Here is a 14,972-nt window from a genome sequence, read left to right on the forward strand (position 1 = left end):
CCCTGGCAGGGGTTTTGGACTAGATGACCCTTAAAGGTCCCTTCCAACCCAAACCAACAAACAGCCTACTCTGTGGAAATGACAGAAGTTCTGGGCGCCTGCGGGAATGCCACCTCTATGCTTTCGGGAGCTGTGATAAAAACTTACTTACAGAAAGGTGGATTGCCTCAAGCCAGCTGCAGTCTAAAGGCAGTCTGCTGTGTTGATGTAGTTTGCATGGATTCTGGCTCACAGCTATGAGGCTGGATAATCAGGTGATCATGGTTAATTTAATTTTTACTATCCGGTTTGAACCTTTCTGTGCTCTTTTAGTACAGAATACGATTATCCTGTAAAAGACCTGAAGTAAAATTGGGTAATAATTTGTTATCATTTTGTTCTCTTGACCTCATCTCAAAACTTGAGAGCTGATTGCCTTTCATATTGGTTTGCCTCTCAAACCAGTCTTAAGCTTTGTTTTTTTACACTATTCTGTAGAAAAATAATCTGTTTTCCCCTTCTCTTTCTTGTTTTTACTTTAGGTAACAACTAAGATAGGTAATTATTTTTTGTGAAGATTAACGGCTGTTTATTCAATTTTTCTCAAAATTTGCAGGTTATTTATAGACAACTGTAGAAGATCTGTAATTGTGATGCTTTATGTTTGAACCATGGCAATGAATGACAGCGTTGATATCTTGAACTCTGCTTACCTGGCGGTGGAATATATAGACTCTTTCTTGCCTGACAATCCCTTGCAGCAACCGTTTAAAAATGCCTGGAATTACATGCTGGATAACTACACAAAGTTCCAGATTGCGACCTGGGGATCACTTATAGTTCATGAAGTTTCGTACTTCTTGCTTTGTGTACCTGGATTTGTCTTTCAGTTTATACCATACATGCAAAAGTATAAAATTCAGCAGGTAAGACAGAGTTGTAAACTACACACTTCCTGACCTGTCTCTGAATACGTGAAGTAGAGCATGTAACTGCAGTATCCTGGTTTCCAATTTATATGACCTCGTTTCTTCCATCGCTGTGGATATCCTGGAAGTGACAGAGCAAAATTGCAATGTGTGTGGGAGGTGGAAGAGAAGTGGATTTTGGGGAAGGAAAGGAGTTATTTCTGAGGAAGGTATCCTTTCCACCTTTCAAAGTATCTCTATACACACCCTCTTGAAAGGATTTTGAAGTATTTTAACAACAGGGAAAGCCTAGGATGGCCTGCACGCTCCTAATCGGTAGCAAAGGCGCATCCAATTTCTAAAGATGATTGTTTTCCCCCAGTTCGTTGTAATACAAATTGGAAATTAATAATACCAGCTTATGAAATTACTGTAGTAATTGGTAAAATGTCTCTCTGCAAAACCTGGATATTTTCAAGGCAACTTAATGTCTTCACAAGCTTGTCTTTAGCTTCTCTTTGTATTATTTTAGCTATGGAAATACATTCTGTAGTGTGAAGAAGATAAGCAAAGTTTGATTTGTGGTAGACTGTTGAATATGAAATGTTCCTGCTAATTACAAATACTGAAATAGCAAGTATAGTCTGGGGCGACTGGCAAAGACAACTTCTGTTAAGTGAGGCTTACTTTAAATTTTATGGAAAGCTAGCTTAGAAAAACAAGAGGTTTTGATGAAACTGAATTCAATCCCATGTAATTTATATTGCCTGAGTTAATTTATGTTGGAGGACCTGCTTTCTGTCTTCCAAGGTGAAATGAAACTGCCTCCAAAGTAATTTTTGCAGCACTTCAGTTATGTGCAATAGAAGGACGTAACACAACTGATTCTTTTTGCTTCTTCTTAGGATAAACCAGAAACGTGGGAAAAACAGTGGAAGTGTTTCAAAACGCTCCTCTTCAATCACTTTTTCATTCAGCTTCCTCTGATTTGTGGCACCTATTACTTCACAGAGTATTTTAACATTCCATACGAGTGGGAAGAGATGCCTAGATGGTAGGTAGATTTTTCTCCTGTGATGATGCTGAGTTACATACAGTTGGAGGCAGAATATTTAACAAATGGTGTCATTAATTGTACTTCCTTTGCTTACCTGCTGTAAAAGCTAATCAGAGTTTTCTAGAGGTGGGGGTTTTTTTTGTTTGTGTTTTTTTTTAAATGGCCCCAAATTGTTTTGATACTCGGAAAAAGGGAGGGTTAGGAGGGAGTTTATGGAAGCAAAGCAAGATTCATGATGGCATGGGTTAAATATTGGACTTGGTTTTTTACTTTTTTAATTCCTGCTAAGTGTTTCTTCTCTCCACCTTGTTTTATATCATAGCAGCAGTGTGTTCCTCAAGGAAGAGAATGTACCACCTGTTTGATATTCTCCTTTTTTTGCACTAAACTGATAGATTTTTAAACAAAACTGAATTAGTTATAAACGTCTTTTTGGTTTTGTTTTTCTTTTGATAGCTGTTCTTTACGGCAGAAGCTTACGTTTCTTGGAAATTTATTTTCTATCTGGATAGCTGATGCAGCTCTGTGTTTTTATCTCTAGATCTTACACAGTCTACAGATGTTCTTTATAGACTGTAATACTGAAATGACAGTTTGTTATACTCCGTGCTAATTCACTTCAGCATATCAACAGATGAGCTGATAGGTACAAGGACTAAAGTGCTTGGCAATTAATATTTTTAGTATGTTAAAAAGGTAGTGTCAATGCAGTGTTATTGAATCAGTAATATACATAAACATTTCCCACCCTTACTAGCATATAAACTATTTTATCTTTTAAGATTGTCCATCTTGTAATATGTTCTATAACTAATAGCTCTTCTGCTTTTTGAAGGTATGTTCTGGTTGCCCAGTGTTTTGGATGTGCAGTGATTGAAGATGCCTGGCACTATTTCCTGCATAGATTGCTGCATCACAAGAGAATATACAAGTATATCCATAAGGTTCACCATGAATTTGTTGTATGTATTCCTTTATTAGTAGTAGTTTTTAGTATATGCGGTTTCATACAACTTATTTAAACGTCTTATTTGAAAGACTTAAGAATTTTGCGTCCTTCTGATAGTGGGTTAGATGTCTTTCCTCGAGCAATTTGTCAAGGACAGTCATCGATTTTGTTTCTGAAAACACCTTCTGTGGTCTTACTTCATTTAATGGGTACGAAAGGTCGCACTCAACTCTGATCATATCTGTTGAGCTAGGTGAAAGCAAGCTTTTAAAGGTGTTACATACTTGATCGCTAGGAGAAGGAGAAGTGCTAGTTTTGATTGTTCGTCATTTCTCCAGCCATCTAGGGTGTTACCCAGAGCACACTAATGCCCAGAACGCAATCCAGACAGGCGGCTCCTACACGGCCTGGGAGAGTGCATCATCTGTGCAGCATATATGATTCAGGGAAGGATTATAGCTTTGTATATGGGCCTCTGGAAGCAGTATAGCCAGGTGTGTGATACTGCATCGATAGCACAGCGCAGTACAGAGATATTTTGGGTGGTTCTGCGTTTAGTGGTGTTGGAGCTGACGTTGAGCACAAGGTAATGAGGCATGCTTGACTGGAGGTGGCACTGTTCTGAGCAGTCCAGCAGTGCTTGCACCTTACAGTTGGCCGTCTCTGGGTCAGAGAAGTCAGTGCTACTGTGTTTCAGTGTATAACCCATACTGTGCCTAAGGTAAACTGCAGGCTACTGTGTCTAGGGTGATTTATACAGGCTGTGATTATAATAGAGAAGCTTGGTATTGATTGATGCCCGAGTATGTTCATTCATCTGCAGCAGCAACCGCTGTTTTCTTCTTGCTCTTGGCAGCCCCTCAGGTCTCTAGCAGGAGCAGCTTCTGGCAATTAGTCTTGAGTGGTTAGCAGTTCACACGGAAGTGATCTGTAGGCTACTGGCTATTTTCACTAAAAAATTTCCCGAGTAGTAAAAGGTGATGATTTTACAATCACCCTGAAGCCAAAGTGGACTTTATGTTTTTCTGATAATCAAACTTATAACCTTACCATTAGGTTATTTTATTTAAAATTACTATCTTTCTATGGTGCTCTACTTTTGCAAACTCTCTGTGGAATTTCTTTTTTTTGTAAACCAAATGTAGATATGCCTGGGGGGTGTGTGTGTACATATATATATATATATTAAGATATATATATATTAAGATATATATATATAAAGAAAAGGAAATGTTTTATTTCAATCTCAGTAATATTTGAAGAGTAAGAATTTATCTTAAAAAATTGTCAAAGATGAGGGGTGCTTTTTAATTATTTTAATAAATAAAATAATTTTTCATTATTTTAATAAATAAAATAATTATTTTAATTATTTTAAAAATAAATTTTGAAGTGAATCTTGACTCTGAGAATATTTTGGCTTCCTTCTTTCTTCTGCTTCCAAGACTGGATGTATAGCAAAGCTGATAGGAGCTTCCCAAACACTTCTAATATTCCTGAGATAATTCTTTGGCCTGGGGTAATGGTAAGCCTAAATAAAAGTCTCCGACTTTTCAACAAGTAGTGAAGTGTTTGAAATCAGTAATGCGGTCATAATCCTTGTAACTTTGGAATACTGTTTTCTGTTTTCCCAGCGAGGAGCTGAACACCTGTGTTAAGGCCCTTGCTCAGTCAGACCGTCTCCTTTACCCACAACATCATTCCCTTTGTGCTATTGTAGTCTTGTGGTGTAATGGGAAGCGGAGAGTACCACAAAATGGTGATTCTGATTCAGGGGTATATAAAATTGAAAATGTTGACTGTTTTCCTGTCTGTTATCTCTTTCTAGTCTCCATTTGGAATGCAAGCAGAATATGCACACCCTCTGGAAACGCTTATCCTTGGAACTGGCTTTTTTATTGGAATTGTTGTTTTCTGTAACCATGTGATTCTTCTGTGGGCATGGGTAATATGTCGCTTGATGGAAACCATTGACGTACACAGGTGAAATCCTCATTGCTTCTTAGTAATTGCTTTTTCTTTTCTCCCTAAATCTGTCTTAAACTTACCTGTCTCTTTCACTGAGCTTTACTGTTTATTTTGCGCTGAAATGCTTTTGTGCATCTTACAAAGAATGACACAGCCTGAACAGTTAACAGTGTTTTCTGTTTTGAGGTAGTGCTAATAGCAAATCTTGCTGATTAGAGGAGTGTAGACTATCAGCTAGGGCATCTTGAAAGTTTTGGAAGCTAGGTGCCTCGTTAAGATGTTTGGCTCTTGATATTTGGTGTACAAGTGACCTTATGCATAATAGAACACCAAAAATCAATTACAAAATATTATATTCTAGCCAAGAGTTCTTTCCGTTTAATAATTTGTCAGCCAGTTTTCCTGGACAAGAGAAACTTTAGGTTATGCAAGCACTGACTGTCTTTTAAATAAATAAATAATTTTTGTTTATTAATTTATTTATGGTAGATGCAAAGGACAAGACTTCTTGTCTGTGTAGTACAACTGACTTCTTTCAAATTTGGCTCTGAAATGCTAGCACAAGTCCCAGTAGGCTTAGTTGGGTTCATCTGCAAATTAATGAGCTTTTTTCCTGTGTTTGAGAGGAAGGGGAAAGTCAGAGTTCGTATTTGAAATGTCAGTGTTACACTTGACCTTGTATCTGTAAATATATTATGAAGTATTTAGTGTCTTACTGTAATCTGAGTGTCAAGTGTTTTGGTGGAACAAGAGCTACTAACCAGCTACTAACCAACTTGTCATACTCATCATTGCTGGTTTAGTGATATATTGGTTGTAGACTGAAAAGTATACATTGTGATATATCGCAAAGTAACCGATGCAAAATATGAATCTGTCTTGATAATTACCATTTTAGTTTGCTGTCCACATGAGTTGTTTATAACAAATTACTTTGCACTCTCCCCACTAGGTGGTGGTAAGATGCTTTCCAGTACTGCTATGCTAAAGAGGTGAAATCCCTCTAAAGCAAACTGTTCTGTTTTTAATATTACTTTAATTGTATGTTTTGAATTTTAAACATTTGAAGAACTTGCAGTAAGCTGAAAATAAGAGTAGAAATGCTACAATTGTAGATGATTTGAGATGGTGTTTGATGAGCAGCTGAGGTGATGTTCATAGCTTGTCACTAAAAGACAGTGTTATTTCTTATTCCTCGTTCCTAACATCACTCTTGAGTCAGTTAAACCTGCTAAGCCAGCAGGAAGTCAGCCACTGTGATTTCTTAGGTCACTTGCTTAAGTTGTTTTGTGTTGCTTAATAAACCAAGCTGGAGAGGTGAGCACGTGCCAAAGCCAATGTGGGATAGTTTACAGAAGCATTTGGTTAGGGTAGGAGGGATCTTGTTTTCCTATTAAGCCAGTGTTACAGTGATTACCTCAGGGCCTTATAATAGCAAAAAAAAATTTTTATTTTATAAAAACATGTAGTACGTGTCTATATTTTTGTGGTTTATAGCTGGGAAAAATGCTTACTATAATTGCTTTTCTTTTTTTCCCTCTCCCCTGTAGTGGCTATGATGTTCCGCTGAACCCTCTTCATTTGGTGCCTTTCTATGCTGGGGCCCGTTTTCATGATTTCCATCACATGAACTTCATTGGCAATTACGCTTCAACCTTCACGTGGTGGGACAGAATCTTTGGTACAGACTCTCAATTCATTGCCTATAAAGAAAAAGAGAAGAAGCAACAACTCATAATGAAGAAGAAGGCTAACTAAATTTCCAGTGTAAAAATTCTGATGCTAATGCTGGTAGTCAACTTTTGCTTTTCTGTAAAGCAAAATAGTGATCGGATGTTAAGCATAAATCTTGTTCCTTGGCTACTAAGTGGTAGGGAAAAGCAGCTAATTACACTGCAGTATCTTCCTAATGGGAATGCTTTCTATTTTATATGTAAGTACTGCATATATTTTAACTACAGATTTAAAGATGATGCAAAAAACCCAAGATGACTTGTGTCTATCCACTTTTTTTTTTTTTTTTTTGGAAAAAAATAGTAATTCAATTTTATCTTTAATGTTGCCCACTTTGGATCTAGGTAGAATTATATATGAAATTGGACTTAGTTTTTTTAGATATATATTCTTAAATTTGTAATATCAAATAGCAGAACTTATTAACTGGCATCAGCACTGTATTATTTAAATATTGGGTAAAAGTTGCTTAAAACCAAAACATCTGTTAATAGGAAGCTTGGACAGGCCATTTGCACACTGGATTATGCGAATTGTTAATAACAGAATATCTGGCTAAACATAAGTTAGCAGAGACATTCCTGATTTAGAGTTATTATGTTATTTTAGATTACAGGTAAAATGAATAGAAGTTTTTATTGGAAGAAACTGTTTTTTGCTGCTCTTTTGAAGTTGGTTTGTCAGTGTACTTAGCATTTACATTACATTTTTCTGTGTGTTGTAATTTGCTGAACTGACTTGTTGCTATATTTGCACTTGTGACTGATGAAATAAATGTGGTTTGGTTTGATGTGTGTATTATACCTTTCATATGTTTTTTAATACAAAGCTGTGATAAAAAACATGTGGGATATAGCGACTTACTCTCTTCATCCCTAATGAAGAGGCATTATTTCTGTTAGCATGGTCTACAATGGTTCCCATCTGTTAAAACTACTTACAGGGACAGCAAGAAGAAATGGAAATGGAGAACGTTCTGTAAATTCCGCTGGTTTGTGTTTTGAAGGACTTGGATACGTAGCTACTGCATATAGCGACAACTTTTGGGCCATGTTCATTCTCAAGTTAAGTTAACTAGAATCTCAAAATCTACTACTTGAGTTGTACTAGTAAGAGAAGCAGTAGTTGAATGTTGTTGAATCTACTCTAAATATTTGTCTGTTGCATAGGAAATAACAGTGGAAGTATTTAAGAAGGGCTTAAACCCTTCCTCTTTGTATTTGAACGTCAGCTGCTCTTCAGACTTCGAATCCCGAATCATCTACCCTTTAAGTCCTCTAGAGACGCTTACAGTGTTTTCCGTACTCAAGACTACCTGAATTTTCTTGCTGCTGCTTCACATGCAGTCCGGTGTAATCCTCAAAACAGGCACTCCTATGAAAGTGCAGATGAGATCAGGCTTCTAACGAAAAGCCAAGGCGTTAATGATATTCAGAGTGATTCAAATATTACTTGAGATGTGGGAGTGGTTCAGAGCCGTCTTCTGCGTGTGTTTTGTAGAAGCTTTTACTTCTCTATCTATATCCCCATTGAAATTTGGTGTTCTTCCTCTTCCCCTTCCCTTTCTAAAAGGAAGTAAAAATACTTGTCTGTGGCATGTGAATGGAAGCTGAAAACTGTGGACTGGTCAGTTTTTAGCAGGGACTGGTACTTCAGATTTCCTGAATCCATATGCACTGGCAGCCTCAGCTCTCCATGGTGGAAGCGACCTCTTTAATCAGAGTTCGAAGATTGTCATTACCCTCTTTGTGTTGTCAAATCCCACTCTCATCCTGCAGTTGCAGCTGTACTTAGCTTTATTTTGCTGAACCCCTAGCCTAAAAATAAAGGACCTTTCAGTGCTTCAGATTTTCCCTGAGTACATGACTCTATTCACTGGTTTTCAGCTCTCTGGCTTGTGCCTATACTCACACTGTCCCAAAATTGTGTACAACTGTGAGCCAATTGCCCAAACACTCCTTTAAAGGTACTCGTAAAAGCTTGGTGTCTCCTCATCTATTACAGAGCTCAATCAGAGCACTAAATATTTGATGAGATGACTTCACCATGTTGCGATGTATATTCCATTCTTCATGAGGCTTTGACAATAAGGAATGTAATTTTAGCACATTACTTATGCCATCTTTTTAGGTACAGCGTGCATGGGGGTGTTTTGTTCTTTTTTCATGACCTGAATCCATATTTTTCTGACGCCTGTTGCTATTTCAGTTTTTTGGGTTATTTTATGTACATCCTTCCAGTAGCATGTGATCACATCATTGCTTTTGATCCTCTTTCTTTAACAAACCCCTGGAGAATAATGCAAGCTGTGCTTTATAAATTTATTTTTTGCTGAAAATACGTGCCCCCTGGACCTCTCTCAACACAGGAACTGGCATATGAAAACCACGGGCTTGTTTTGCTGCGGGACTCGGGTAGAGACCTGCATTTTACCACCACCCCACCACCTTTGCAAATGCAGAACCTTGTATTTATTACGGAACATGATGCTGGCTCGGAAATGACCTACCTCATCACTATGTATCTTTTACGCATATCAAGAACTGTGTTAGGCAATCACATTTTTGAGGTTTTAGGCCTTTATTAAATACGACTTCACTGATTTTTATTTTTTTCTGGAGACTGTAGAGTGCGTGTAGTTCTGAAAACTAAGAGGGTTTTGTGCAATAGAAAAAAAATGAGAGCAACATAGGGGTGACAGGTTTTGGCTCTTGACAAGGCACAGCAAAACCTCACACAATCTGCTGTCCTTTATCCTCTTTAGCAAGGAGACAGATTTAACTCTTAGAAATGGCAGGATAGGGGAATAAGTGGGGGAGCAACATTTCTCGCAACCTAATCTTTTCCTAAAAGTCCAGTTTGGTTTAAGTAAGGCACATCTGTGGGAGATAACAGCCTGTACTATACCTTAGGATATGACAAATCAGTCCTATAAAAGCAATGAATTAATTTCTTGTGTTTTCTGTCAAAACCCGTGGAAACTTCAAAAGTATAATAAATTCTGAAGATTAGGATTGCAAAATAATCAACTGCTTTTGGCTGCTGATGTGAAATACTAAATAAGGAGGCTTATATTACAGGGCAGCGCAGCTTGCCAGAGTATATTAATAATGATTGATATTTGTAAATTATATGACTTAATTTAATTTTTCTTCACCAAATTTATAATTAATGACTGCTGAGTGACTTAAGATAACTTTAAAGAAAAGTGTGATACGTTTATAGATTTTTAACATTATTTTTTATTGAAAAATGATATTATTGTAACCTACGTTTTGGCTAGAGATACTTACTGCTCACTACGCTGTCTGGTTCATGGCCTTCAAATCTCCATCCCGTTATTGCTGCCTTCCTCCCTCTGTCAGCTGCAGCCTTCTGCTGAATCTCGGCCACTGAAACTTCAAACCAGCAGGTGCAGGAAGAAGGCAACTTTTTGCCATTGGCTTTTGCTATAATTTTCTATCTTTGAAAGTAATAAACACAGCAGTCAAATCACTTTTCAATTGTATTTTTTCACCAGCTAAACGGCTTATATCATGTCCTCTGCGGTAAGGCGTTTCCTCTATTTCTCAAATAAGTTCTGAGGCTTGTCTCTGAATTTTCAATGTCTTGTTTCAGCTGTAGATATCACAAGTGCATGCACAGATCATTATCTCCAATACCACCTTGGTGATATAATTGCACTCTTAACCATTGTCCGTCTGTCTAAACATCCAAAGATAAAGTTATCTGTTCTGCAGCCTGGCACTGGAAGATGCAGTCGAGTTACCCATCTGTTGTGATCTCTCAATGCTTCCCGCAATACCGCTCGCCACACTGTGATGAGCGTGTTTTATATTTTTTGCAATTTGCAGTTTGCTGCGCTGAAATATTTAAATATGCTTGACTTACCAAGTAATCTAAATCACATTCCAGAGCTGCTGTATCCTTATTATTCACCATTCTTTGTCATCTGCATTTTTTAATCAGGTTTGATTCACGTTTATATAATCACTGAATAAATTAGCCCCTGGACTTGAAATACCAGTCCCTGTGGAAGACCAGAAGAACGTTCCTGTTAGATAATGAGTCACCACTTTTTTTAAAAAAAACCACCAACCCTGTCAGCCTGTTTTGTGGACTCTCAACGTGATCCTGCACGGTGGTTTCTCTGTATGAGTGTTCGGCGGCACAGCTGTGACACCTCTCAGAAACAGCGTGGCGGTTCAGTGTCCAGGACCCGGCATCACCCCAGGAGCAGAGATTACTCCTGCGGTCGGAAACGAGCAGCAGAAATAACCCAGTGCCATTTGTATAGGTACGCAGTGTGTAAGCGCGAATGTCAGGTACATTTGGTATGGAATTTAAGGAAGCAGTCCATAAAGAGGCTCTACCCAGGGTTGTTACATGTATAGGGTGTTCACCAGCCCAACAAGACCGCAGTAAGCTCTTAAGCGCCTGATAGGGCTGAGCTTCAGTAACATGGGTGAGTCACCCACCCTGTGAACACCATAGAAAATTCAGCCTTGCAATACGGAACCAGAAGGTGGTCTTATTTCCTTTCCCTCTCTGCAACCTCCTGTGTAACTGCCTTGTCTGTTATTTGGTTTTAAAAAAAAATAAATTATTTATTTCTATTTCCTTTGACCTGCCTTACATTAAGCCTGTTCTCAAGGTACTGGAAAAGCCACAACTTTCCATGTTTTCACCCTATTTTGCAGGCATCCAAGAAACAGAGCCGCTGAGTTGCACGAGGCATTTTGGAGGTTGGTAACAGAAACTTCTGCCTCAAAGACAAATCTTCAAGTGACCACATCTGCCAGGTATAATATGAGTATATAATCAGCATTCAGATAAGTTTTGTAAAAGGTTCTTGCATCTGACAAGTTATCTCTACCTACTTGCCTGGTAATTTGTTAATGCTGTGATCATCTGTTTTCTTTTTAAAATTGATTGGAGCTGGTTTATTCCTAGCATTAATTTCTTGATTGAAACCCTTACCAGCTTTTGCCTGGTCTTTTAGGACATATATGGGCTATAGCTGTTTTTTCTGAATAGTTGCACTGTGTTAATATCTTAAGTAGTCTTTCCAAATTTTTCTAAGGCTTGAAAATGTGGTATTACTGACTATTAGCAGGCCAAAGATAGCCCTCCTTAGAGGGAGGCTTAAAGACCCAGCAAGATTTGGTCTTGCTGATCTTCTCCCTTATGCATCATGTTCAGCATCCTACTCGGTCATTTGTCTGTTAGAAAGCACTGTCTTCCTCATGCAGTACAGTGTAACCTCTCACTTCTCTCCAAATATAAACCAGAGAAGTTTACTGAGTATTTCTATGGCGTCATTATTAACAGTACTTTGTTATTAATAACGTAAATATCTGATCTCTATCATAGGATGTTTTTAGGATTTCTGTTTGTTGTTCCTCATGTACTTCTATTGTTCCTAGGGGAGATAGGTTTAGGATTGTCCTTTTGGGTTATACAAGAAAACAGTCGCCTCAGCCTGCTTGTCTTGCTGCACAAATAAAAAAAGGGCGGAGTTATTCAAGTCTTGCAAGCAGAACTCTATGAGGGTTTTTTTTTTTTAAGATTTATTTACATACGTGCTGGTGAATCATGATTTGCTGAAAAAGACAGATTCAGGCAAGTCAAAAGTATTTGAAAATTTGAATCACATTCAGCAAATCATTTTGGCCAAAAGAATGGAGTGATATGTAAATACATACGAATATTATATATAAGTTTGTGTGTGTATATATATATTTGTTTATAAACAAGTATTTTTGTAAATTTCAATGAACTTTTCTTCACCACTACCAAATTATTTAGGCTGCATCTGTTAGTGAAATATAATCCACTATTCCGTCTCACATACAGACATAAGAGAGAGCTAAACCAGATTTGGAATCTGCTGATCAGGACATTTTCTGGACAGGGAGCACTTGAGCTCTACTCCCTGCTCTAATTAGCATTATTAGCTTAACAAGCCATACCCAGGAGCCTGGGTATGCATATAGCCTGGGAATGCCCTTGGGGTTAGAGCATCCCTCTGAGACTAAGGCAAGTGCAAAACCTTTTTCCATATTACAAGGAAATTTGGCCTTTGCCTATGATGATAATGTCACCTCTGAACTGTGGGAAATAAAAGGGATTGGAGAGAAGGGAAGTCATCGATTTACTCCTGCTCAGTTCTGAGAATGCTCCTAAGCTCTCTGAGAATCTAATCATCGTTTCTTAATCCCTTATTAAAAAGAAATTAGTACGTGTGAACTCAAAATGAGAAATTTGATAGTGTATACACCGCCCTGTTTTACACAAGATGTGTATGTGCACGTGTTTTTGTAAGTACTCATTCTCTTAATTTTGTAGGGGTGTGGGGTTAATAAGTATGGAAACTAATGTAAATCCATTCTGATCTAGTTGTGAGACGAATTTTGTGTTGCAGAATAATAGTTCACTGCTTGAAGAGATGAAAAGAAATAGATGATTTCTGAGCCTACTTGTATCTTTCAGTGACATTGTATTTTGTGAAAATAAATTTGAAGGGAAGCCAATGAGAGTTGCCACACTGCACAAAGGTTTTTTTGGCTGATCAGAAAGTTCTCCCAGAAAATGATCCTGTAAATCTAAAATCACAGCATCAGCAGATTTGTTTACTTTGTGTATAAGGCGCAAGGGAAAGTGATGAAGAAAATGAGGAATATTTAGCCTGTGATTAATGTAGCCAACAAGACTGATAAAGAATGTGAATCTTTTGAATGCTGGGTCACCTACCTTTATTTGCAGTTCATTTTGGAGCTCTGAGGGCGTTGCACATATTGCACGTAATTCTAAAGTAGTGTGAAGTCATAAATTCACAATACAATTGATGCTGTTGGGGAGAAGTTCTGACTTCTGTGATGGCACTTCTGTGATCCTAAATCTGAACAGTGATCTTTGTAAGAGAAAACGACACACCCAGGAGTCTCTGTACATCCAAGTCCTGCAAAATGCTTTGAGCAATTTTGCATTTGCACTGTCACAACTCCAGAGCTAATGTGACGCGATATGATAGGCATCTCCCAAAGTTTTCTCGCAGTAAGAAACGGAGAGTTGAAGGCTCCAAGAAGTGTTCTGAAGGTGCCTTTGCACATGGTTGCCTTCTTTGAAAGATGGTAAGGATTGGATGAGCTGACCTTTTGGTTCTTGCTATGAAGAAACATATCAAATAATCCAGGACTGACAGTCAGGGCACCGACACATAAGAAGTATAGATGAATATAGATAAATAGATATCTAAGTATTTATATATAGTAGTTGCATTTTCAGGTCTGAATTTCACATGCTGGATGAGTTTCTGAGCTGGTGTATCACCAAGTCTCAATGAAGATATTCTCCTAGAAGATATTATTTCCATTACCTTCTTGGTCAGAACTAGACAACCCATAATTTGGGAAAATATCTGTAGGATCACAAAGGATTATTAAAAAATCTTCCTGAAAATTGATTCTGTATAAATTGGTTATGGAAGGGGATGTTACGCAGGCTCACCCTTTCAGATTAGAAGATTAGGATAAAACATGTACTGGGGACAAGATTCTGTTTGTAGAAGGAGGAACTGGTTGTGTGATTTTCAAACTTCTCAAAATTTCGAACCTCTCAAAATTTTCCAGTGAGGCTTTGTGTCCTTTAAAAATAAACTGATATAGAAGTTGCTCTTTGGCGTTTAGCCTTTTGCTTTTAACAGTTGTCCTTTACAGGCAGTTTTCATGTAGCCTGAACGCCTATGTCCATAAAAACAGGCTGGAAAAACAGACAGCTCCACAAGTCCTGTAGTATCTGCAGTCTAGAAGAGACTGTGATTTATCGATATATAGTGAACAGTTCCCCACAAGAGCATTCCCGTTGAACATGATGGGATGTGCTCTCTAAATGTTCTTAGTATCAGAAAGGAAGTCTTGCTTTATCCTTTGCTTTCTGTGATGCAGCAAAGCTACCTTACAGAGGACGGGCAAGCTTACAGAGGACGGGCAACCTATAGATGATTGCTTACAGTTTTCCCCCTGTGAGGCCAACCAAATAAGTTTGTGTTGACCTGTGACAGTACTATTTGAATCTTTCGTGGAGCACTCTGGTCATTTAGGTTTTTGCCAGCGGATTGACTCGGTGGGACCACATGAATGCCATGCCGGATAAAAGTATTTTACCAAAAAAAAAAAAATTAAACAAAAACAAAACCCACCAAACCCCAAAACCAAAACATCAATGCAGAACTCGCACCCCGGGATCCTTCCAGTGCTTTTCTCCACCTGGACACGGAGATCAGTTGATGACAACAGCTTTTTCCCCTCTGCCACCCTCACCCTGCGGCTTCCGCGCACCTTCCGCCGCCCTCCGCGGGGAGCTCGCGCTCCTCCCG

At 38.2% G+C, this 14,972-nt stretch overlaps 1 protein-coding gene across 1 annotated transcript; it reads left to right on the plus strand.

Annotated features, from left to right (window-relative positions):
- Nucleotides 1–592: 592 nt before the first annotated feature.
- On the plus strand, nt 593–7,490 carry MSMO1 (methylsterol monooxygenase 1). The gene is made up of 5 exons (XM_009893729.1): nt 593–905; nt 1,793–1,941; nt 2,780–2,906; nt 4,722–4,876; nt 6,412–7,490. Exons 1-5 carry the CDS (start codon nt 651–653, stop codon nt 6,617–6,619), a joined length of 894 nt encoding a protein of 297 aa, XP_009892031.1. The 5' UTR covers nt 593–650; the 3' UTR covers nt 6,620–7,490.
- Nucleotides 7,491–14,972: the final 7,482 nt, after the last annotated feature.

Source organism: Charadrius vociferus, unplaced genomic scaffold (assembly GCF_000708025.1).
Source record: "Charadrius vociferus isolate BGI_N301 unplaced genomic scaffold, ASM70802v2 scaffold59, whole genome shotgun sequence".
In the NCBI taxonomy this organism is placed as follows: Eukaryota; Metazoa; Chordata; class Aves; order Charadriiformes; family Charadriidae; genus Charadrius; species Charadrius vociferus.